This window comes from Macrobrachium nipponense, chromosome 18 (assembly GCF_015104395.2).
Source record: "Macrobrachium nipponense isolate FS-2020 chromosome 18, ASM1510439v2, whole genome shotgun sequence".
Taxonomy (NCBI): domain Eukaryota; kingdom Metazoa; phylum Arthropoda; class Malacostraca; order Decapoda; family Palaemonidae; genus Macrobrachium; species Macrobrachium nipponense.
Genome location: NC_087211.1, coordinates 87,751,997 through 87,779,979, shown reverse-complemented (window position 1 = coordinate 87,779,979; position 27,983 = coordinate 87,751,997). Strand labels below are relative to the sequence as shown.

Genomic DNA, 27,983 nt, shown 5'->3' with positions numbered 1-27,983 from the left:
TCCATTTCATTCACCATTTCAAACCCACATCATCTTTTTTTCTCCCCATTTCCGTCCACGCTTTCGTCCCTACTCACCTATTCATGAATTCAGAATGAATCGGAGAAAGGAGGAGAAGAAATAGGAAAATGAGATTCCCTCTATTTTTGGACAATGTTCCATATTCCTCCGGCAGTGGGCGGTCGGGAGTTTGTAAAACCCGCCCGTCTGAAATTTCAGTTTGATGTGATTTGTGGAAGAAGCTCTTGGGGAAGGAGTAACTACTACTCCTACATCATTGTATATATTATGCTATTACTGTTACTATTTTTGATAAATATATTGAGATTTATTATGCTCTTACTCTTACTATTTTTCTGATGTTGATTCTCAGACAATGATCTTTGTAACTACTGTCACAAAATTAACTACATAAAGTTGCTATGGTAGATACACATCACCCGTGCATCTGATGTCTAGGTCAGTCCTTATGACGCTCCTGATTGGCTGTTGATAAGCCAATCACAGGGCTGGAAAACCCCAGTCTCTAATGAAATTAAAAATGGAGCTGCTGCAGGGCCTGATGGAGTCCCTGCTATTTTGTTAAAGAAAGTAGTTCATTCTATCGCAAAGCCACTTGCAATATTATTAAGACAAAGTGTAGATACAGGCAAGATTTATGATGAGCACAAATTAGCATATATCACCCCTACTTTCAAAAGTGGATCAAGACTAGAGGCAAGTAATTATAGGCCTGTGAGTCTAACATCACATATTATGAAAGTGTATGAAAGGGTAATGAAGAAAAATATTATGAAACATTTAATACAAAATAATTTGTTTAATATAGGACAACACGGTTTCGTACCCGGAAAAAGTACACAAACCCAACTGTTAGTCCACCGTGAGAACATTTTCAAAAATATGAAAAGCGGAAATGAAACAGATGTGGTTTATCTACACTTTGCAAAAGCTTTTGACAAAGTAGACCATAATGTATTAGCGAAGAAAATTAGAAAACACAATATCGTAGATAAAGTAGGAAGATGGTTAAAAGAATTTTTACACAACAGAAAACAGATAGTTATTGCAAACGACGAGAAATCGGATGAAACCAAGGTAATATCCGGTGTGCCACAAGGTACGGTGTTAGCTGCAATACTGTTTGTTATTATGATTGAAGACATAGACAGTAATGTTAAGGATTCGGTAGTGAGTAGCTTCGCAGATGACACAAGAATAAGTAGAGAAATTACTTGTTGATGAAGTTAGGAACGCTCTACAAAGAGACCTTAACAAAGTATATGATTGGGCAGAGGTAAATAGGATGGTATTTAACTCTGATAAATTTGAATCAATAAACTATGGAGACAGAGAAGGAAAGCTATATGCATATAGGGGACCTAATTAATGAGAACGAATCGCAAATAAGGAAGCAGTTAAAGACCTTGGTGTGATGATGAATAGGAACATGTTTATGCATGATCAAATAGCAATTCTTTTGGCAAAATGTAAAGCCAAAAAATGGGAATGTTGTTACGGCACTTCAAACAAGAAAAGCTGAAACACGATGATTATGCTTTATAAAACATATGTTCGTAGTCCACTTGAATTATTTGCAAGTATGATATGGTACCCACACTATCAAAAGGATATTGCACAAATAGAGAGTGTACAAAGGTCCTTTACAGCTAGAATAGAAGAAGTTAAGGACCTTGACTACTAGGAAAGACTACAATCCTTAAAATTATATAGTCTAGAAAGGAGAAAGAACGCTACATGATAATTCAGGCATGGAAACAGATAGAAGGAATAACAGAAAATATCATGGAACTAAAAATATCAGAAAGAGCAAGCAGAGGTAGATTAATAGTGCCCAAAACTATACCAGGAAAAATAAGGAAAGCACACAGGACATTAATCCACTACGCACCAGCATCGATAATACAGCGTCTATTCAATGCGTTGCCAGGTCATCTGAGGAATATATCAGGAGTGAGCGTAGATGTGTTTAAGAATAAGCTCGAAAAATATCTAAACTGCATCCCAGACCATCCAAGATTGGAAGATGCACAATATACCGGAAGATGTACTAGCAACTCTCTGGTAGACATTAGAGGTGCCTCACACTGAGGGACCTGGGGCAACCCGAACGAACTGTAAGGTCTGTAAGGTAAGAGAGTTCACATAGGCAGGATGTATGTTCTACCTCTCCAGAGGGATACTTCTGAAATACCTATCCCTCAGGAGAGGTAGAACATACATCCTGCCTATGTGAACTCTCTCGAGAGACTGAGAGTTTCCAGCCCTGTAATTACCTTATCAACAGCCAATCAGGAGCGTCGTAAGGGACTGGCCTAGACATCAGATGTACGGTTGATGTGAATCTACTATAGGAGTAGTTATTGACAAATAGATCACCTCACTTTGGAAATAACAAACGCAGTAACCTCAATAACAAATATAGTAGTATTATGTTATAATAAAAAGATCACTCTCTAATGCTATCAAGGTCCATTGAGGACCATCAACACTTGCAACTTTAATATAGGTGGTGGTAAAACTAACCCGAGTAAGAGAGAAAAATATAGATAAAAAAATGACCTATCCACTTTTGTGATCCATTCAAGAAAACTTAAAACGTGATTCATTTGGACGACATCAAAGAGTTCGAGTTGGAAATGAATCCTTATAGTCTGAGAGAGAGAGAGAGAGAGAGAGAGAGAGAGAGAGAGAGAGAGAGAGAGAGAGCGAGAAGTTAAAATTTCCGTAGTATTTTCGGAGACATGTTGAGGTAAAGATAGATAACTTTCCTCTTTGAGTTTTACGCAGAAAGAGAGAGACTAATTGTCAGTCGCTTAGCTTCACGACTGCCTGGTCACTGACTCGGAGAGAGAGAGAGAGAGAGAGAGAGAGAGAATTGCTGCATTAGACCTGTACGTTACACACACACATACACACACACACACAGAGTTATATTTCTGGCTTTTACCAGACAGATACACTCTCTCTCTCTCTCTCTCTCACACACACACACACACACAGAAAAGAGAGAGAGAGAGAGAGAGAATTGCTGCATTCCACGTGTACGTTACACACACACACACACACAGACTTATATTTCTGGCTTTTACCAGACAGATACACACTCTCTTTCTCTCTTCTCTCACACACACACCACACACAGAAAAGAGGAAGAGGAGGGGAGAGAATTGCTTGATTCCACGTGTACGTTACACAAAACACTCACACACACAAGAACTTATTTCTGGGCTTTCTAACCAGACAGATACACACTCTCTTTCTCTCTCTCTCTCTCTCTCTCTCTCTCTCTCTCTCACACACACACAGAGAGAGAGAGAGAGAGAGAGAGAGAGAGAGAGAGTTATTTTTTCTAGCTTCTGCCAGAAAGAGATGTTCTCATTCTTTGTCTTTTACGATAAAGAGCGTGGTGCTAGAACGATCGAGCAAGGGCGACGATATCAGAGCATATTATCTGAACGGAATTCGAACGAATCGAAAAGCATAAAGCATAAATATCGGCGTGAGAAATATTCGTTTCGTGTTGACGAGCGTCACCGCCTAACACGAAAGCGAGAGAAATCCACGAAAGGCAGTAGGATTAAAACTTTTAATCACTAACATTTTAGCAAACCTAGGTCGCCTGTAAAACCGGGAACGTGTCCCTGTCTGTGAAATATCACACTGTTCCCACTGAAAGTGACAACCGAGAATATTTTGAGAATTTTCCGAATAGTCATACGAAAAGTGACGATGAAAGAATGTACGATAAATAGGATATTTCATACATAGTGCCCCCAAGGCTTTAACCCGGTATGTACCCACTTGTAAAAACATACACAAAAGACTAAATATCATAAAGATAACGACCCCATGCAATGTGAGTCATAGATAACGACCCCCAAAAACCCTTGGTGGCCTCTATATAGGAAGGATCCGATGAATAATAACATAATAAGATAAAAGCAGAAGGATTTAAAAGCAAATAATGAAACCATGAATAAATGGCTTAACTGATATGCCATAATCTTTACGAGTGGCAAATCTTTGTTAGTAATTTTTACGTTTACACCTCTGATCTTCGTAAACCCAAATGGAGGAAAAAATGCAAAATCCGTAACGATTTAAACAAATAGATTTGTTTTTATTTTTTGTCTTATAACCGCTCAATTCGCCTTCGTTTATTCATTTGCCTCACCAACCGGTGCACCGGAATGACATATTGCCATCGCATGGGCAACAGATTCATGATCTTCATTTCATTTGCGTTGTTTAATGGTGGTCATGGCTGACAATTATGTCCAGGTTTTCATGGGAATTAGTAATTCACAAAGCCTCTGAATTATTGTATTGCCTGGTAATGTTGGTCAGGACCGTTCTGTTGTATAACTTCTCTGATGTTATTTTAGTGCTGGTGACTGGCAGTTATTTAAGTTAATTGCTTGAGAACTTCTGCCATTGATTTTATTAATACTCTCTCTCTCTCTCTCTCTCTCTCTCTCTCTGGTGAGACGAGTTTGTGTATGTAAGGTGTGAACGCTCGTGCTGAGAGAGAGAGAGAGAGAGAGAGAGAGAGAGAGAGAGTGGATTGCGCGTGTAGCATTTCACGCGACGAACTGCAGAATAGCAACCGTATGCCGGATGGCAAGGCATCTTGTATGCCCCGTTCCTGCGGCGGAGTGTAGGATGCGCATCCATTTCCCAGAAGGAATCCGGGTCCTTTCGTGGTAGACCTCGGGAGGAAAGCTTTTAGGGGCTTTGGGAAGACAAAAGAACGCCTTGATTGGGTGCATTCACGTGGAGATTATAAAACCATTCGTGGAAGCAACAGTTCGAATCAGGAAACAAAGGAATTCTCTCTCCCTCTGTGTCCCTGTGTGTGTGTGTCTCTCTCTCAAAGATGCATATATATTTTTTACTTGAAGTTTCACTGTTTCGTTAAAGTCATTATTATGATATTATTTAAGAATGATTATCGCATGTTCTGGTAAAATAAATGATCTGTGATTGTTTCATGATGTTGGATCAATCGACGGCAGTTGACCAGTTAGATGGATGTTGAGAGAGAGAGAGAGAGAGAGAGAGAGAGAGAGAGAGAGAGATATGAGTAAAGTCTCAAAAATAATGAATCTCATATCTTTAGTCGACGTCTTTGGAAAGATTCATCGAAAACAGATTATTTGAAACATAACTAGTAGGATGGGTAACAATGCTCTAGAACTTTTAATAATTTCTCGTTTTGATAAATATTACCAGCTTATGGTTACTCCTTTAATTTAGTGTTCTTTCTGCTTCATAGGCACATATTTCAGAGAATATAGAAACATTTTTGGAATTCATTTCTGTTCCCATTTTCGTAGGGAAGGAAAAGACATGGAGTGAAAATTAAAAACCTAAGTATTTGACAGCGTACAATATAACGTAAAAGATTGTGGCATTGCAGAGGGATTCACTATAATTTCAAGGCCTTAAACAACAACAAAAACAGCAGTAACAACAATGATAATAACTTTTTTGTCCTTTCTAAATAGCTTACTCTTAAAACAAATTCAAGGGGCTTATGAAAACCGAGAGGGAAATATCTCTAAAAATATGAAAATATTGAGAAGGAAAAGCAGAAAAAGTCTTAAGAAGTGTAAGTCTTGGTTATTATTATTATTTTTTTTACTGTATTACCTTTTTGCTCAGTTTTTCTGTAATATAACTAACTGGTGACCTAGAGGATTCGGAAAGTATTTTTGTTTAATGATTTGTCCTAATTTAACATGTAATTTTTCCTATATATATATATATATATATATATATATATATATATATATATATATATATATATATATATATATATATATATATATATATATATATATATATATATATATATAAGTCTATCACATTACCGTGATTCATATACATATATCGAACTACATATATCCTTTAATATCTAATTCGCTCTACCTCGGAATTAATATATTTTCATATATGCTTAACCGAGAGGGAATTTATTAAGCGATAATAGAATTGCTATCGACAGGCCTTAAGCTTCACTGCCAGTCCTAGGATTGGGAAGTCGCTGGTTCGCGCCTGTCGATGGCCAATTCTATTATCGCTTAATAATTCCCCCCTCGGTTAAGCATATATGAAAATATATTAATTCCGAGGTAGAGCGAATTAGATATTAAAGGACATATGTAGTTCGATATATATATATATATATATATATATATATATATATATATATATATATATATATATATATATATATATATCTATAATATATATATATATATATATATTTACAGCTAGATTTTGGAATTTGAAGAAAAAATATTTAAATTTCAAATTTGTTTTTTATTTTAGATTTATCTTTTTTGTGTGGAAACGTGGCTGGTATTTGTCGAATTGTTTACCAAGTAACATGGGAAAATTGTATTTACGTCCATGATGTAAACAAGATCCTACAAACACACTCACAAACACACGTCAACTGAAAGAGAGAGAGAGGCTTCACCCTGTCGTATCAACCATCCATAATTACCAGATAAATCAGGGATGAATGAGACAGCAAGCGAAAACAGATTTCACGCGCGATAATGAACGATGCAGAGGGAGACAGATGAGCAATCGGGGAATCGCGCAGACGAGAATCTCTTCTTTGAAGTCTGGATTTGGAAACACATTAATTATGTATATTATGTCTCGTATCCACAGACGCTTTTAGTTGAATTTGAATATACCTGATCTGCTTGGTCTCACCGTCAAGTAAAAAAATTCAACCGTCGCGCGATTTTCTGTTATGATAATAGTTATGATGATATGACTGTATTTTTGCGCTTATGAGAAATATAGCAGTTCAAATGTAGCTATATTAATATACAATAAATATACAATATATATATATATATTATATATATATATATATATATATAATATATATATATATATATATATATATATATGTGTGTGTGTGTGTGTGTGTGTGTGTGTGTTATATACATTATATATGTGTGTGCTCGTGTATGCGTGTGCGTTTTAATTTGCATAAAACTGTTACAGCGAAAAAGCGTACTGGTGACTGTATTTGTTTAAAAATTATTAATTTAATCATAAACAGTAAGCACCAGAGGGGATTGAATCCATTACAATAAATTAATGAACTTTCCTCTGGCTTCAGGACACCTCAACATGGCGTTTTCGCCATCCACTTTTCCACATAAATTTATAATGATGAATTTTGCCGTGGACTGAATTCTTTACAAAATAGTAAACGTAGTGATTTCATTAGCAGGATCTTCCTCATATAGATGAAACAAGACACTCTTTTCATCCCCCCAAAAATGTGTAGTGTTTAGAGGAATGAAAATTTGATCATAATTTCGCAAACGGTTTGTTTGTAAAGAAAATATAATGGAGTAAGTCTGACATTTATATTTGCCAGATAAATTTATGTAGGTTTTTATCATACGAATTGATATAGGGTATTTGGCGTCTAAATTTATTTAGGGTATCTGGCATCTAAATTTATGTAGGGTATTTTTTTTTTAAAGTTATGTAGGCATTTTTTTCGTGAAATGCTCTTGTAGGGTTTAGTCATACAAATTTATTTATGGTATACTTTTATTCATGAGATGAAGACTTTTCAGAATTATAGAAAGGATGCGATTGCATGCATTGCATTAATCTTTGCTTTGATGAAAGCTTCGAATATCAAAAAAAACTTTCAGTTCCTAAAAACTACAAATTTTCAAAAAGCCTTTTAAACCTTATAACTCGAGTATTACAAAAAAAAAACGTTATGAGTGATTAGTAAATTCAACTGTTACAAAAACATTTTGACTAAAAACTTCAGATATTGAAAAAACACCTCGAATTACTAAAATATTCAGATATTACGAATCCTTTTGAGTCACTAAAAAAAATCCAAATCTTACAAAAGCTTTTACTGTCACCAACAAATTCAGCTCTTACAGAAACCTTTCGAATTACTAAAAAAAAGAAAAAGAAAAAAAAAACAATAATCCATATATTACAAAAACCTTTCGATTTACTACAAAATTAAAAAAATTACAAAAGCTTTTTGTCACCAAAAAATTCAGCTCTTACAAAAACCTTTCGAATTACTAAAAAAAAAATAATAATAATCTAAATATTACAAAAACCTTTCGTTTTACTACATAATTCATGTACACAAAAATTCAGCTCTTACAAAAACCTTTCGAATTACTAAAAAAAATAATAATAATAATAATAATCTAAATATTAAAAAAAACCTTTCGATTTACTACAAAATTCAAGTATACAAAAATTCAGCTATTACAAAAATCTTTTGAATTGCTAAACAAATCCAAATATTACAAAAATTCTTTCGATTTACTAAAAAATTCAAATATTACAAAACCCAAAAATTAAATCGTAACCAAAGCGATCCAGACTGTCAGAGGTGGCGTGTCCCGGTGAAGTAATAAGAGCTTTTGAAAACAAACAACATGTTTCCCCCTCCCCCACCCTCGCCCCCCCTCCCCTCTTCGTAAATGACTGCCGTCGACAGTTATTGCTGTCTCTCGTGTGACGTTAGAAATCGTCGGACCTGTCATGAAATATATGTATTTTTTCGAGTTTTTATTTGTTTATTTTTCGAAGCGTTATTGAAATGTTTTTATGAGACGTGTTTATCCACTTGTGGGCAAACATGGCGGCAAGGTTAGGACGTCGAAATGTTTGTGGGTAAATGTGATGGCAAGTTGTTTAACTGTTTATTGAATTATTGCCGTACAAAAATTGAATTGGGTGTTGTCTTTCATGTAAAGAACTGATAGAAATTAAGGAAATTAAAAAAGTTAAATTCATTAACTATAGATATATATATATATATATATATATATATATATATATATATATATATATATATATATATATATATATACATGGTAGATAGATAGATAGACAGATAGCTATTGTAGATTCACGTCACCCGTGCATTTGATGTCTAGGCCAGTCCCTTACGACGCTCCTGATTGGCTGTTGATAAGCTAATGACAGGGATGGACACTCCCAGTCTCTCTCGAGGGTTCATATAGGCAGGATGTATGTTCTAACTCTTCTGAGGGATGCTTTTGATAGACGTATCCCTCAAGAGAGGTGGAATATACATCCTGACCATGTGAACTCTTGAGAGAGACTGAGAGTTTGCCAAACCCGTGATTGGTTTATCAACAACCAATCAGGAGCGTCGTAAGGGACTGGCTTAGTCATCAGATGCACCGGTGATGTGGATACTATAGCTATTGGCGTTTGATTCACTTGAAGGGATAAGTGTGACACATGTTCAAACATTTATATATGGAAGTAGTGTTTTAAACAGGGAGGCATAAGGCTAGTGTAAAGTTTTACTAACAGGAATTTATGACTGAACTTTCGTAATCTAAAGACATTTCAAGATTTGCAGAAATAATTTTACGTTATAAATTGTTAGATCTCTCCCAGATTAATTTGAAGCAACCTGAGTATTCAAGATGTTACGAGAACTTTCAAACTAACCATTTTGCATTGATTTGGTAAAAAAAACAAAAAAAAAAAAAAAAAGACTGAATGGAAGAGGTCTTGAAGGTATTAAATATAATCATAGTAGAATTGAGGAATGCTCATTCGACATATCCAAATGCACACACACACACTTCTTTATCTTTTTTTCTAATATATTTATATATATATATATATATATATATTATATATCATATATAATATATATATGGGTATATATAGATATATTTATATTTATAAACGCATACTCACTCGCACACACGCACACTAGCACAGAGGTAAAAAAGCACTTCCAATTCTAGAGAAAGCTGGCAGTGGACACGCCAACCATAAGAAATCAACGCCTGTAGAATTGAACGGTCTTCTCGACCTCCTTCCTCTGCCTGGCGTAGGAGCGTAAATCGCGGATTCATTTCCTCGAAGGACTCATTTCCTTTTGCGAGAAAGACCAGCAAGAGAAAGCTTTTAGTTAAATCGAGAGATAAAAGCAACCGTGATTGCGTGCATTCACATCTCAAATTAAACGTGTGCTTGGGAGCAACAACAAAACCGGGAGGACAAAAGATCTCTCTCTCTCTCTCTCTCTCTCTCTCTCTCTCTCTCTCTCTCTCTCTATGACAAAGGATGCTCCCGAGATTTTATTTCATAATAAATGAATATTTATGTTTCACATTGCTTGTATCAACATAGAAATGTTAAATATATAGAATTTTGGACTTTCTTCTGAAGTAGGTCATTTAAGTTGTGACAAAACAGGTGAAGTGACAAATGCATTGGTAAATAATAGATATGTAAAATGTAATACGAAAGATAAATAGAGAGAGAGAGAGAGAGAGAGAGAGAGAGAGAGAGAATATCTTACCAGCATCTTTATAAACAAAAGGATTCCTTCCCCAAATTAGGGTAGGAATGCCTCTTCGACCCACAAAGGTCGACTAACAGCCAGGTACTACAGTCCACTGCTTAGGTCAGCAGACGCTTATTGGATATCGCTCTCTGTCGGTTACTGTACCACTGTGTTATGAGGCTAAAGAGAGAGAGAGAGAGTCGGAGAGAGAGAGAGAGAGAGAGAAGAGAGACTCTTATCACAATATATTGTCTTGCTGTTTAATCAGAGGTAACGCTTCTATAGGTCATAAAGTACTGGGAAATAACAAGTAGGCCACCGTTCCATTTATAGGGCATCTCTAATGGAAAACAATTTACGGGTCACATAATTTAATTATTTTTCCGCTCGTCCTCCCAGGAGTATTAATGGACGTGCAATATTTCTTAATGGAGAATTTAGGTTGTATTGTCAAATAGTTTATGATGTTCTTATGATTTATTATTATTATTTTTTTTCCTTTGTCTATCACAGTCCTCTAATTCGACTGGGTGGTATTTATAGTGTGGGGTTCCGGGTTGCATCCTGCCTCCTTAGGAGTCCATCACTTTTATTACTATGTGCGCCGTTTCTAGGAGCACACTCCTCTGCATGAGTCCTGGAGCTACTTCAGCCTCTAGTTTTTCGAGATTCCTTTTCAGGGATCTTGGGATCGTGCCTAGTGTTCCTATGATTATGGGTACAATTTCCACTGGCATATCCCATATCCTTCTTATTTCTATTTTCAGGTCTTGATACTTATCCATTTTTTCTCTTTCTTTCTCTTCAACTCTGTTGTCCCATGGTATTGCGACATCAGTGAGTGATACTTTCTTCTTGATTTTGTCAATCAACGTCACGTCTGGTCTGTTTGCACTATTATTGTTATTATTAATTTTATTATTATTAGGACTTCGGCTTCTTTCTGACCTTGAGAATGTCTTTTGAATTTGTATCGATTTCTTCAGACGTCATACTTGTTATACTTGTAATTAAGTTCGCTTATTGGCAAACAGCATCTCCGTGCTTTGTCTTCCACAAATCTCTACTCACCTCCACTTGGGTATTCCAACTCTCCTGGTGCCCACAGGAGCCCAGCTCACACCCGCATACTCACCAGGGTGGGCGCGAAAGATTGTCCAAGCCCAAAAGACTTTAACATTATATTTAATCTAAAATTTGCATTTTGCAACAAAGTACAGAGTATGGGAGATATCTCTCACATCACTTCAACTTTGTATTTTTCATATTACGCAGTGCCTTGAGAATGCTACTTTATTTCCCGGCCTTTTATAGGTGGGTGACATTTTGATTTTGTGGATGACATTTTGATTTTGTGGATGACATTTTGACTTTGTGGATGACATTTTGATTTTGTAGATGACATTTTGATTTTTGTAATCCAGTCTGGACATATTTTAATTATTTTAACAAGCCAAACACCTCTGTACTGAGCATTGAATTTAAAGTAGTATTGAGAAAGGCTAATAAAATTCCTTACTTGAATATACCCATAATGAAGGATATCACGAACTAAAAACCCATCGAATATTGTACTCCCACTTTCCCGCTCCCTTCAATTCATTTGATCAGTTAAGGTCATACAGGAGACCAAAAGAATTTTGCGTACTCTAAGGATCCATTTCACTGAAAATAAGGTTACGGAATTTAAACCTCTTCTACCCTACATCATTAGAAGAAGCATTTCGTGAAGCAGATCAGATCCTCTTTCGTCCACTTAATGAGATGCCGAGGGACAACACACGCCACAGTTAAATAAAAAAAAAAAATCCACAAAACCTGCGTAGCGCCAAGAAAATTACAATGATACCTCGTGCAGCCAATACGTTTCCCTAATCCCTAATCCTGTTGGCTCTTCGGTCACTATAATGTTTACTGAGAAAGGGAAGCGAGCAGTGATACGAGCGTGGAGATGCTCTCTCAGGAATCTAGTAAGAACTATTTATTATAGTTTTCGCTGGAAAAAAGGCTTTCCAAGACGGAAATTCTAGCCATTTCTAATCATAAAAACTCACTACGGTATGTATAAGCTGGGATGCATAGTAGATTGTTTGTATTTGTCATAGAGATAGAAGTAAGTGTTGTTTCAATGGTCAAATCCTCGAAGCAGTTTCAACTGAACAGACAAAACAAAATGTAATCGGGAAACCAGTGAAGACTAACCGTATCATTTTACATATTAGTTAAGATGACTACGTTAAACTTAGGCAGAACCTAACAAACACTACACCAAATTGCCTGCTATTTTTATAATATACAATGCTGAATATAAGGCTCATCCGTTCTTGCCCGGCTCCAACCCGCCTTTTTTTATTTATTTATATGGACATTTTCCTCTTCGCTGCACCTGTTCTAAGTTTTCAAATCGCCCGCCCATTTATATATATATATATATATAGATTATATAGATATATATATAATCATTATATATCTACATATATATATATATACATATATATATATATTATTATACATTTATATATTATTAATATTAATTTATTTAATAAATTTATATGTGTCTCTTAGTACATTTAGCTGTATAATGTATTATAATATATCATATAATCAATATATATATATCTTCTAAGCTCTCTAATATCTATACCTACATACATAGATAATTATTAATATTATAATATATATAATATATATTATTCTGTAGTTGTGTGTATGCTATCTGCCTGTCCTTGTGAAATTTACAAAAATTTACAAAAAATTTATAGGCTTCCTCGAACTGTGTACAATGACATCGCATATTTATAAATTTAAATTCTATTGCCTACAATATGAAAGTACATAACTATTGGAATTTTTAGACCCTTAAATTTACCGACCCCTCGAAATGAAAAAGAGAGAGAGAGAGAGAGAGAGAGAGAGAGAGAGACAAGAGAGAGAGAGACAGAGAGAGAGAGAGCAGAGAGAATTTCTGAGGAAAATCTGCAGCATATTAAAAAAAAAAACGGTCAAAAAGTCTGTTCTACAAAATAAATAATAATTTTTTTTTTTAAGTAATTTTTTTTTTTTAATTTTTCCACCACAAAATCTTCTGACGATCTCGACATATCTCAAAGAAATCAATGAATTATATATTTTTAAAAAATGCAGACATACTCTATGAACTTATATCCTTATTCCTTCATTTCTCGATTTGATCATTCACGGCTTTCTGCATGAAAAGAGACGAACCTCCTCCCGATCAGTTTTCTAGTAATCACTCACTCGAGTAACTATACGTATACCTACTGAAACGTCCTTCCATGAAAACGTTATCATTATTATTCCCTCACACTCAGCCACCCCCCCACCCCCCCCCCCCCCCCCCCCCCCCAACAAACTTTTCGGAAAGACGCAATCAGCTCCCGAACGTTGGCCCATTCCCTTTTCTCGGAAACATTTTCATACGATATTATATTGGCCGAACGACCTACTCTCATTTGGGTAGAGCGTCGATATATTTCTTTAATGCCTCCCCCAACTCACACGGAATGGCAACAATCATTGTTCGCTGGATGTCCAAAGTCACCCTTATTGGAGACGAGTATAAGGGTCAGAGTGAGTTGCCGTCGTCCCCATGTTTCTTTATTCTTGGGATATTCATGGCATTATACATACTACGCTCTCAAATGAATTGAATCAAGAATTTCTCATTCATTATTTCTGGGCTGAATGATGATTATGACTTGATCGAAAAAACCAGTTTCGGTTAAATCAATTCGACATTTACCGCTCACAAAGAGATTTGTGGTGCTTAAATTATGCTATCTACAACGGCAAATGACTTTTTTGATTGCTCAGGAAGCTGAGACGAGAAAAGAAAATTGATGGAAAATAAAAATAAGATTAATTAAGCGTAACTTTCAGGGTGCTCCTACAATATTCTTAAATCATCTTTATAGCCTCATAATAAGACCTACGTTTCTCTGGTCAACTGCTCAGACAGACAACAACCCACTCGTTTGGCGGTGGACGAAAGCTACAAAAAACAACGATAAATATAACCTGAACCATAACTTTGATGATAACATTGCCAAGACGATTACGAGAACGACGTAAAAAACATATTTGCAGCTAAACCAAAAATAAAATCAAAACTTGTCATAATATAAGTAGAAGCCCAAAAAATAACACAATAGAATACTTTTGTGTATAAAAATTAGAAAAGAAGGATAGAAGTGAAGGGCTGGACTTGTTAACTCCTGAAGGCAATTAGAAAAAGTCTACAAAAGTATAAAAAAGGCTGGCTTTGGTCTGCTTATAAAGGGCTTTTAGCCTAATTCATATCGGCAACTTCTGTCAGGATTAGGCTGAGCAAAGAGGGCGAGTCATTTCTGAAGTTTAGAAACGAAAATGGGTATTTTATACCCATTGACACACGCCAACATACGCGCACACACACACACACACACACACACACACCACATATACATATATATATATATATATATATATATATATATATATATATATATATATATATATGAAGCTGCTGGACCAATACCCTCGTCCACAAGCACAACAATCGACCGAATACCTGGCACATGATTCACTGTTTATGTCAACAACGACAGAGAGAGAGAGAGAGAGAGAGAGATGAGAGAGAGAGAGAGAGAGAGAAATAACTACTTCTCATTGCAAAAGATCCTAAGTGGCACCTACTCATAGGAAAATCCTGAAAGAATAAAAACAAAGAGACAAAATGAAAACTATACCCAAGGCCTACCCACCTACTACTACTCTTCCTCCCACTCGGGCAGAGGGCAAACGTCATTTCGCATCCCAATCTCTGGTAAAGGAAAAGACAAACAAAATGCAACGGTTCTAGATAGAGAGAGAGAAGCTCTCGCCTGTGGAATGCCACTCTCCCGTAACAGGATGACACAAAATGGATATAATCACCCGAGGGGAGAGAGAGAGAGAGAGAGAGAGAGAGAGAGAGAGAGCGTCTGCAGTATCAGTAATGTTAATGGTAGTCGCTTTTGCCCTTCGGCTACCAACCCTTTTAGCATCTTGTCGGCGCCGCTTTTCCTCTTTTTCCTTCGAGCGCCACTTTTTCTTTCTCTCTCTCTCTCTCTCCGAGGAGAGAGGCGTCTCGTCTACGCCTCGTTGTTCTTTCCCTTTTTTTTTTTTACATTTTTCCTTTTTTTTTTTTTGAGATTGCTCGACAAATATTCTGAGTAGATGTCATATTTCGGACGTATTACTAATGTTTATAAGAATAACAGGTTTTTCTGTCTCGGATACTCAATTCTACTTAAACGTATTTCAAATGGGCCTGAATGAGTATGAATATCTGCGATTTATCACAATTATGTGTGTGTGTGTGTGTGTGTATTTATATCAGAGAGAGAGAGAGAGAGAGAGAGAGAGAGAGATCAGTTTCCGATTACTTGAGTGAAACATCCACAACTTTCTGTATATTTTCTATAGCATCATGATTGCTCTTGTATTTACTCTCTCTCTCTCTCTCTCTCTCTCTCTCTCTCTCTCTCTCTCTCTCTCCGCCTTATCCAAATGAATAATACTCCTTTTCTTTTTTATTTATCGTCTCAAGCGACCACTTAAGCCACTCTGTTAAGAATGAAGTTTTCTGGCTTTCATGCAGAGACTTGAGAGAGAGAGAGAGAAGAGAGAGAGAGAGTGAGAGACCAGAGAGTAGAGAGAGATGAGAGAGAGAGAGAGGAGAAAAGGGCGGCATATTGTGTTTTCTGTCGAGGGATAATTCATTCAAGAAATTTAATTGTTTTGATAAAGATGATAACGTAGAATTTCATAGAAAAGTTTGTTTCAAATATTCGCTTATATATATATATAGTTATATATATATATAGATATATATATATATAATATATATATATATATAATTATATATATTTATATATGACTGGTAAAAATGTCTGTAACAACAGAATTCCATCTATAATAGGAGCCATAAAAACACCAAAATGTAGAGAGAAAAGTCCTATATTTCTACCAAGAGATTAGTCCACAAGTAAGCCAATTTAGGTCACCCCCGCTGATAATCTTCCTTTAATCTTCTTAAGCGTTGGTTGAATGAACACTGCGTCGACGATATCTGATATCCAATTCCCTTTTGAGATGTTCATTACCTGCTTCTCTTTTATTAAGGCCGATTCCATCATTTGACTCTTGTACCGGCAGTTTGCTGCTATAAATTACACGGGACATATTCCAGTTTATTCTATGGTTATGTTCATTTATATGGTTGAAAATAGCCGAGTTCTGTTGTCCATACCTAACTGACCGTTTGTGTATTAATCTCTGGGGAAGTGATTTACCTGTAAATCCGATGTAAGATTGGTCACAGTCCTGGCATGGGATCTCATATACCCCAGAGTCTTTGGGCGATGTCTTTTGTTGGACGTTAATCAGGGATTTGGCTAAGGTATTTGGGTAGGTAAATGCAAAAGGTTGGATTTCCCAAGGGTGTGAGTTACTCTCTTAATCGTCTCCAGGTGGGGAATTTTTATTTTATTGTTGGGTGTGTCTCTGGTCTTGTCTTTAGGGGGTCGGTAGAAAATTACGTTTGCTTTTTGAATTGCTTTCTCAATTATATGGTCAGGATACTTTAAAGATGAAAGTTGCTTGCGAATTAGTTCAAATTCTTTTTCCAAGAAACTGGGGAACAAATTCGTAAGGCTCTTAAGAATAGGTTGCTAGCTACACCTATCTTGATAGTATTGTCATGATAGCTAAAGTAGTGAATATATGAAAGTGAGAACGTTGGTTTTCTGTATATGGTAAATTTGTATCTGTCGTGTCTCTGATTATTAAAAACATCAAGAAAAGGAATTTTGTTGTCTGTTTCCCATTCAACTTTAAATTTGATGCTGGGTACTAATGCGTTTAATTTTGAGAGGAATTCATTAAAATTACCCCACTTATTATCCCCCCCCCCCCCAAAATGTTAGTATGTCATCCACGTATCTCATCCACAGCATGTTTTTGGGTTTTATTGCATTTATTACTGTAGTTTCAAAGTATTCCATGTACAGAATGGCTAAAAATAGGACTTAAAGGACTACCCATACTACACCCGAATTTTTGCTTGTAGAATGATTCCCCCCCGAATGAAAATACGTTATTAGATGCACATAATTCAACTAACTTTATTATTTTGTCAAGTGCCAAAGGGAAATGATCTGAATAGAGGGGGATAATAATTTTTCCGCCCTTAAAACTGAAGAACGTCCTGTACTGGTACTTTTGTGAATAGGGAGTCTACGTCAAGCTTAAAAGTTTTATGTTGTGAAGTGGTATATGTGCTTCTCTGATTTGTGACAAAAGTCTTCCGAATGTTTGATGTGACTGGGAGAAAAAGTGCCTAAAAAAGGAGAAAGGAGGCCAGCTAACCATTTAGAAATTTGTAATTGAAAGCTCCGGCGCATGAAACGATGGGTCTGAATGGAAGATTGTCTTTGTGAGTTTTGGGAAGACCACCTAAAAGTAGGGTAATTTAGGATTAATTACTTTAAATTTCTCTAATAGTTCAATACTCTTTTTGTCTTGGCCAATTAATCTTACTTTCCGAAAAAATTCGTGGGAACGTTCTGGAGGGATTTTTCGTCAGTTTTTCGTAAGTATTTGTGTCGCTAAGGAGCTGGTTGATTTTGTCGAGGTAGAAGTCTTTGTCCATTATTACAATTTTGCCGTCTTTGTCGGATCTACTTATTATAACATCTAACTTTTTTAGCGAGTGGATGGCTATCATGAATCTGCGGGGAACAGGATATTTCTTATGAAGGTCAGTTAAAGCATTTAGTAACACTCCTTTTAAACATATCTATTCGCGGCTGTAGTTTTTGTCAGATATGAATTTATCAAAAGCCACTATGAAGTCTAGGTTGTTTTTGCGGTCTGGCATAAGGGCAAAGGATAAGCCTAAATTTAAAACTAAAATGTTGAAATTTACAGTAAGGGGGGTGGGGGGTGTTGGATAAGTTTAAAACTTTATCTTGTTGTTCAAGATTATTCCATGCGCTATTATCTATTAGGTTATTTAATTTGCGTAAAAGTCTGTTGGAATTGAAGTCACGCTATTATAGGCAGCAATGTCGGAACAGAATGAAATCAGATACCTGTATATGTGGTCCGTAGTGAGGAGGCGAAGATTAGATTGAGTTCCATATATCACTCTGCGTAGCACGAAGATGTCGTTTCTCGTATTGGTGATTCTTTCTTCCAGGAAAATCTGTGTTGATAGAGGGAAGGGGTTTGATTGCAGAGTCCATCTCCCGAATCCGTACATTTTTTGGAGTACTTGTTCTTTGAGGCATTCTTCCAAAAAAGTTGTTTTTGGTTTTTCAGCCGGTTGTAGTCTGTTCATTCTTTTTCAAACTTGCGGAAAACTGGCTTGACTTCTGCCTATAATAGCGTGACTCATTCCAACAGACTTTTACGCAAATTAAATAACCTAATAGATAATAGCGCATGGAATAATCTTGAACAACAAGACAAAGTTTTAAACTTATCCAACACCCCCCTTACTGTAAATCAACATTTAGTTTAAATTTAGGCTTATCCTTTGCCCTTATGCCAGACCGCAAAAACAACCTAGACTTCATTGTGGCTTTTGATAAATTCATATCTGACAAAAACTACAGCCGCGAATAGATATGTTTAAAAGGAGTGTTACTAAATGCTTTAACTGACCTTCATAAGAAATATCCTGTTCCCCGCAGATTCATGATAGCCATCCACTCGCTAAAAAAAAGTTAGATGTTATAATAAGTAGATCCGACAAAGACGGCAAAATTGTAATAATGGACAAAGACTTCTACCTCGACAAAATCAACCAGCTCCTTAGCGACACAAATACTTACGAAAAACTGCCGAAAAATCCCCTCCAGAACGTTCCCACAGAATTTTTCGGAAAGTAAGATTAATTGGCCAAGACAAAAAGAGTATTGAACTATTAGAGAAATTTAAAGTAATTAATCCTAAATTACCCTACTTTTATGGTCTTCCCAAAACTCACAAAGACAATCTTCCATTCAGACCCATCGTTTCATGCGCCGGAGCTTTCAATTACAAAATTTCTAAATGGTTAGCTGGCCTCCTTTCTCCTTTTTTAGGCACTTTTTCTCCCAGTCACATCAAACATTCGGAAGACTTTTGTCACAAATTCAGAGAAGCACATATACCACTTCACAACATAAAACTTTTAAGCCTTGACGTAGACTCCCTATTCACAAAAGTACCAGTACAGGACGTTCTTCAGTTTTTAAGGGAAAAATTATCCCCCTATTCAGATCATTTCCCTTTGGCACTTGACAAAATAATAAAGTTAGTTGAATTATGTGCATCTAATAACGTATTTTCATTCGGGGAATCATTCTACAAGCAAATATTCGGGTGTAGTATGGGTAGTCCTTTAAGTCCTATTTTAGCCAATATGTACATGGAATACTTTGAAACTACAGTAATAAATGCAATAAAACCCAAAAACATGCTGTGGATGAGATACGTGGATGACATACTAACATTTTGGGATAATAAGTGGGGTAATTTTAATGAATTCCTCTCAAAATTAAACGCATTAGTACCCAGCATCAAATTTAAAGTTGAATGGGGAACAGACAACAAAATTCCTTTTCTTGATGTTTTAATAATCAGAGACACGACAGAATACAAATTTACCATATACAGAAAACCAACAAGTTCTCACTTTCATATATTCACTACTTTAGCTATCATGACAATACTATCAAGATAGGTGTAGCTAGCAACCTATTCTTAAGAGCCTTACGAATTTGTTCCCCAGATTTCTTGGAAAAAGAATTTGAACTAATTCGCAAGCAACTTTCATCTTTAAAGTATCCTGACCATATAATTGAGAAAGCAATTCAAAAAGCAAACGTAATTTTCTACCGACCCCCTAAAGACAAGACCAGAGACACACCCAACAATAAAATAAAAATTCCCCACCTGGAGACGATTAAGAGAGTAACTCACACCCTTGGGAAATCCACCTTTTGCATTTACCTACCCAAACACCTTAGACCAAATCCCTGATTAACGTCCAACAAAAGACATCTCCCAAAGACTCTGGGTATATGAGATCCCATGCCAGGACTGTGACCAATCTTACATCGGATTTACAGGTAAATCACTTCCCCAGAGATTATACAACACAAACGGTCAGTTAGGTATGGACAACAGAACTCGGCTATTTTCAACCATATAAATGAACATAACCATAGAATAAACTGGAATATGTCACGTGTAATTTATAGCAGCAACTGCCGGTACAAGAGTCAAATGATGGAATCGGCCTTAATAAAAGAGAAGCAGGTAATGAACATCTCAAAAGGGAATTGGATATCAGATATCGTCGACGCAGTGTTCATTCAACCAACGCTTAAGAAGATTAAAGGAAGATTATCAGCGGGGGTGACCTAAATTGGCTTACTTGTGGACGAATCTCTTGGTATAAATACCACCTTTTCTGTAAACTTTTCTCATTCATATACCTGAAGAGAGAGACAGCAGTCTCTGAAATATAGTACTTTTCTCTCTATATTTTGGTGTTTTTATGGGCTCCTTTTATATGATATATATATATATATATGTGTGTGTGTGTGTGTGTGTGTGTGTATATATATATATATATATATATATATATATATATATATATATATGTATATATATATATGTGATGTGTGTGTGTGTGTGTGTGTGCGTATTACATTTATATAATTGGTAGGTGTATAAGTGGAAAAAAATGTTTTTCTGCCTCTCCATGGTTGCTAATGCTCTATGCCTTGTAACTCCTATGCATATTGGATGCGAGTTCATAATGAGACGCAACATTATGATTTCATTGTTGAATCAAACCATAAATGACACTTCCCTGTAAACATTTCTTTTATTTATAGCTCTCTTGCGGACGCTTAAATATCTGAACAGCATCGAGCGCAGCCTCAGACACCGAATTTGAGAAGCTTATACGCAAGAGCTTTACCCTTAATACGGAAAAGGCATCACCAAAATCAGCTTAGACAGATTCTGAGCTTCAATCTACATATACGGTTGACTCCCAGTATCAACACCTCCTCATATCTCACCGGGCAACATAAGTGCCTTATTATATTCGTTAGCCACAGTGATTGCCAGGAAATATAAGTGCCTGGTTCAAGGTGCCTATTAGGAAACTTGAAGATCGAAGTTCCAGTCAACTTCCAGCATTACTCCCCTGAGACACCTTATAGCAGATTCACATCAACCGTGCATCTGATGTCGAGGCCAGTCCCTTACGACGCTCCTGATTGGCTGTTGATAAACCAGTCACAGGCCTGGAAATTCTCAGTCTCTCGACAGAGTTCACTTAGGCAGAATGTATGTTAATCCTCTCCTGAGGAATACTTTTGAAAGACCTATCCCTCAGGAGAGGTGAAACATCCATCCTGCCTATGTGAACTCTCTCGATAGAAACTTAAGAGTTTCCAGCCCTGTGACTGGCTTATCAAGAGCCAATCAGGAGCGTCGTAAGGAACTGTCCTAGACAACAGAAGCACGGTTGATGTGAATCTACTATAGCCGTCAAGCATTCTAACCAAATCTTTCTGCTGAAACTTACGATCGGTTTGGAATAAGTAGTGAGACAACTATAAATAGAAATGAAAAAGGTTTATTAGGAAAAGCTCAATAACTCCCGTATTTATCTTCAAAACGATAATCCTACACCAGCAGGCTTGATATCCTCCTGGAATAAAGCCTCATAATGAAGGATCTATAAAGGACAGTTCATTATAATAAATCATTCTTTCCACCTGCAGGATCAGAACTAAACTTCGGAGAGAAGAACCCATCCACTGAATGCTAATTAGGACTTTTAATAGCTTTCAGCGCTATGCCGTTTGAGATCGGAAGAACTCGGTCATTAAAACTTCCGGTGATTGGCGATCACTAATGGGTGAACGTTAATTACATCGTGGGACGTTAATTAATATACGTTCATTACCTAAAAGGGGAAAGAAACAACTTGTGAGGCAATCGTCTAAAACTAATTATTGCAGCGTAGAATATTGGAATGTACCCGCGTGGGAATGGTATCGTTCACATACCCACTCAGTAAAATCTTAATAAATAATACTAATAAAATAATAATAATAAATTGAAACAAAAATATTTAAGATAAAAGTGAATTTAATAAAAAGAAAATAAATAATGAAATAATAATAAGTAAAAAATAAATTTAAAAAAATAAAAATAAACAAATTAAAAATAATAAAATAAATATAAAAACAATTTGCTAATAACTAAAATAAAAAAATTAAAAAATTAAAAATATTAAAAAACTAATAATGACATTTAAAAATAAATATAATGCACATGAAAAAATCATAAAATAAAAATAATGAAAATGAAATAATAATATTATAAACAAAGTAAAAAAAATAAAATATTAAAAATAAAAATAATAATAATAAAATTAAAATAATATATTGAAGATAGGAATAAATTAAAAATAATAAAAATACAAATAACACTAATAAAATAAATTAAATAAATTGAATAAAGAATTAGAATTTAATGATAAAAATAAATTTAATCAAAATGAAATAAAAGTAATGAAACAATAAATAAAATATAAATAAAATAAAATAAAAATAAAAATAAAAAATAATAATTAAAATATATATAATAAAAATAAAAACAATGCTAATAACTATAATATATATAAGATAAAAAAAGAAAATAATAAAAAATAATTAAAATTAAAATAAATATAATCCATATGAAAAAATCATGCAAATAAAAATTTAACTTATGAAAATAAAATAATAATATTAAAAAACAAAAAAAAAAAATAAAAAATAAATAGAAATAATAAAATAAAAATAATAATAATAATTGAAATAAATAATATCTAAAATAAAAATAAAGGAAAATATAAATAATACTAATAAAATAATAATAAGAAGAAAATGAAATAAAAAAAAATATTTAAATAAAACAGATTTAATAAAAACAAAATAAAAATGATGAAATAATAATAAGTAAAAGATAAACAATGAAAATTTAAATTAAAAAATTAAAAATTATACAATAAATATAATAAAAATACAAACAATGCAAATAACTATAATATATATATAAATAATATTAAATCAATAAAATAATAATAATAATAATAAGCAGAAAACAAAGAATAACATCAATACAAAATAAAAATAAAATAAAAGTAAAAAATTAAAGTAATCTATATAAAAAATTAAAATAAAATAAAAATAAACATTTTTATAAATTATAAAAAAAAATAAAAAACATTAATGAAAATAGATATATTTCACTTAAAAACAAAATAATAAAAATAATAATAATAATAATATGAAAATAAAATAGTAATATTAAGAAAAAATAAAAGTAATAAAAATAAAAAAAAGATAATAATAATTAAAATCAAATAATATCAGAAATAAAAATAAAAAATAAAAATAAAAAATTAATAATATATTATAAAAGTAATAAAAAGATAAATAAAGTAATAAAAAGATAAAAATAAAAGTTAAAATGAAAATAATAAGAATAGATAAAATAAAATAAAAAATGAAAATAATAAAATATTAGTATTAACTTTGATAATAAAAATTTAAGTTATAAACAGAAAAGTAAAAATAATAAAAAATTAAATATAAATACAATTAAAATAATAGTAATAATATGATTCCAAAATAATAATGATATTAATAATAATGATAATATTTATAAGGATAAAAATAGTAAAATAATGTACAGTATTAAGACAGAGAGAGAGAGAGAGAGAGAGAGAGAGAGAGAGAGAGAGAGAGAGAGAGAGAGAGAGAGAGAGAATGACTTTATAAAATTGAAATATAAATGTACACATTGATCTTGACCCTGCATGTGAAAATGACCTCCATAGGCGATCTACTACCCTGTTTAAGTAGTACCAAAGAATGGTCAGAATCCAAACTTGGATTTTTAACTACAGCCTATGGCATCTTTGAATAAAATTAAAATTGACTCTCATAATTACCTAACCTTTGGTGCGTTGCTCACCAGTTTAAGCAACAATGAAAAAACTATAATTATGAAAACACTCCTATATAAAATTACTGCAGCTGAGGCAGCAATTACTTTTAATTTAACACGTTTAAAAGATGGTTTACTTCCAGAATACACTAAAAATAATTAAATAATAGCTATAGAAATTAAAATAAAAAGTATAAATAAAAATCATAAAAATTAAATATTATTAAAATATCAATAAAAAAAATTAATATAATAAAAATGAATATATAAATAATAAAAATACCAACAAAAATTAAATAATAATAAAAAAGAAATATAAAAATTTATAAATATAAATACAATTAGAAAAATTATAATAATAACATTTGAAGATAGAAACAATAAATATATCAATATAAAATTTAAAAAAAATAAAAATAAAAAATATAGTAATATTGATAAAAAATTGAAAGAATAATAATAAAAACATAAAACTATACATACAATTAATAAAATGATAATGATAAAATTTCAAAATACAAATGATAAGTACAAAAATACAAAAGAAAATAATTAAGTAATAATATAAATACAAATACAAATAATAATAAAAAAATTACGAAAAAATAGTAATCATATTGTAAATGAAAATGATAAAAATAATAAAAATAATAATATCAATAATAAAGTAATAAAGCCATTATTGGAAATTAAATAAATATTAGAAATAAAAAATAGGGGGAATAAAAAAGTATGGTGATAAAAATTTGGGAAATAAAAAAATATGGAAAATAAAAAAATAAAGGAAGAAAAAAATATGAAAAATAAAACAGAAATATAGAAAATATAAAATACGGGAAGTAAAAAAATGTGGGAAGTAAAAAAATATGGGAAGTAAATGAATATAGTAAATTATAGATACGTTAATTTTCAAAAATGTAAGTAACAAATATGATGAATAAAAAATTGGTAAGTAAAAAACTGGCAAATATAAAAATATGGCAAATAGAAAAATACTGGAAGTATAAAAACACGATCAAAAATATGGTAAATAAAAAATATTGGAAGTAAATAAAATATGGTAAGTAGAAAAAGAAATATGTGGGTGTTGCAGTAAACAAGGAGCAGTGCCTCTCTGAAGCGGAACCTCCTCAGCAGGCTCCTGCTACACCTCAGAATGGAACTCCCAACATAATAATAAGGAATAACGGCCGCTGGAACCGAATCAACAGACCCAAGAGTTTCTGCGACTCGTGCCAAGTGCATGGGCACACCGCTCCCTGGTCGAGATGCCCTAAGAAAGCCACTGCGGTTACTGCCATTGCAATGACAGGGACGAATCAATCCTTCAGTTCTAGTAGGCCCTCCTGCGAAGGGCCCTCTATTTGTTGCATTTCCTTCAGGTCAACATCCTGCCCACCAGGTCCGAGCTTTCGATGACACTGGTGCGCAGATATCCATCATTCGCAAGGATGACGTTCATTACGGAGCTCGGGTTGACATGCGCCTATTCGTCACAAAGGAAACCCTAAACTATGTTAAAATGGTCTGGTCGAGAGTCACCCGACGTCACCGATCTAATGTATGTACTATGGAGGTTTATAACGTCTTGCTAGGACAAGGTTTTAAGCCTCTTCTTACCTTTTCACAGTCCCAGGGCCCCCGCAGTTCCTTACATACCTCCAGACCAATCCTACAGTCCTCCAAGAACCAAGGTATCTATAGAGAGAGGTAGCGTCAATATCCCAGAAGCCTCTTTGTGTACTTTGCTGAACTTCTGTACAAGAAGTCTCCTGATGTTGGTGCGGGCATGGTTATTTATAGCCCCCTGCTGGGCGTGGCAGGAGAGTCTCTTACACTGACGCATGCTGGGCTTTCCAAAGGTGGGCATAAGTAAGTCGGTTGCATCTGGAGCGAAGGAAATCGGCTTGCCGTCATCTCTTGCCTGCCTAGGCCACGCCCCCTTTACACCTGGGCGGTTGTATGATGATGGCAGGGTTGTGGTAACTGTAATTGAATTGAAATGTTATTCATTACACATTCTTAAGGTAACTGAAATTGTAATTCTTCAGAGAAATCTCCGATTAATATCAATTCAAGTTGCAATTGAAATTTGCTAAACGGATGATGATGTCATACTACAGATATGAAGTCACATACCGAAATATTTCTTGGAAATCAATAAAAATCTAAACATTTCCTTATGTTTTCCTGATTTATGTGGCACCAGACTCCACAATGTAGCTATGTTAAAATGTCAACATAGTTAAAAAAGACCGCCTTCCCTCTTTGAGAACTGAAATTTGACGAACAGAGTGTAAATGGGGAGGAGTTTATTGATAAAAAACGATCAAGCAAATATCCTCGGGGACTATGGTATCAATAAACAAAAGGTGGTATGTGCCAATAGACCAGACGTGATGTTGATTGACAACGTTAAGAAGAATATATCATTCATTGATGTCGCAATACCATGTGACACCAGAGTAGAAGGGAAAAGATTGAAAAGTATCAGGAGAGAGAGAGAGAGAGAGAGAGAGAGAGAGAGAGAGAGAGAGCCTCAACCACGTTAAGATGCTCTTGCCTACTGTTTGGTCGAGAGTCACCCAACCTCACCGCTCTAAGGTGTATACTTTGGAGGTTATACCGTCCTACTAGGACGAGAATTTAATCCTCCTCTTTTTTCACAGTCCCAGGGCCCCCTCTCTTCAATACCTCCTGAAAAATCCTACAGTCCTCCTGAAACCAAGGTATCCACAGAGAAAGGCAGCGTCATACCCACTCAGTATCCCAGAAGCCTCTTTGTGCACGTTGCTGAACATCTGTACAAGAAGTCTCCTGATGTTTGGTGCGGGCGTGATTCTTTATAGCCCAGTCCTTGGCGTGACAGGAAAGTCTCTTAGACAGGCACGTGTTAGTCATACCACAGGTGGGCATAAGGGAAGTAGTTGCATCTGGAGCGAAGGAAATCGGCTTATCGTCATCTCTTGCCTTCCTAGAGATGTTATTCATCACACATTCTTCAGGTAACAGTAATTGTAGTTCTTCAAAGAAATCTCTGCTTAATATTAATTCTAGTAGTATATAGAAATTTGCTAAACGTATGATGACGTATTACTACATATATGACGTCACATACCAAAATACTTCTTGGAAATCAATGAAAATCTAAACATTTCCTTATGTTTTACTGATTTATGTGGCACCAGACACCATAATTTAGCTATCTTATGATGGAAAAATAGTTCAAAAGACCGCCTTCCCTCTTTGAGAAGTGAAATATGACGATCAGAGCATAAATGGGGAGGAGCTTATTGATAGAAAACGATCAAGGAAATATCCTCGGGGACTGTGTTATCAATAAACAAAAGGTGATATGTGTCAATAATCCAGACGTCACGTTGATTGAAAACATTGAGAAGAAAGTATCACTTATTGATATCGCAATACCATGTGACACCAGAGTAGAAGGGAAAAGATTAAGAAGTATTAGAAGAGAGAGAGAGAGAGAGAATGACTCTGATATCATAGTATATCTGTAAAGACTGATACTTGAATATGTACACTG

General features: G+C 34.4%; 1 protein-coding gene across 1 annotated transcript in view; it reads left to right on the top strand.

Annotated features, from left to right (window-relative positions):
• Positions 1-27,285, top strand: part of LOC135196706 (uncharacterized) — an 82,103-nt gene extending 54,818 nt beyond the window's left edge. The window contains exons 7-9 of the mRNA XM_064223538.1: positions 11,419-11,523; positions 26,299-26,418; positions 27,106-27,285. Of these exons, the coding sequence (XP_064079608.1) occupies positions 11,419-11,523; positions 26,299-26,418; positions 27,106-27,285 (405 nt within the window). The remainder of the gene's footprint in view (positions 1-11,418; positions 11,524-26,298; positions 26,419-27,105) is intronic.
• The last annotated feature ends 698 nt before the right edge of the window (positions 27,286-27,983 follow it).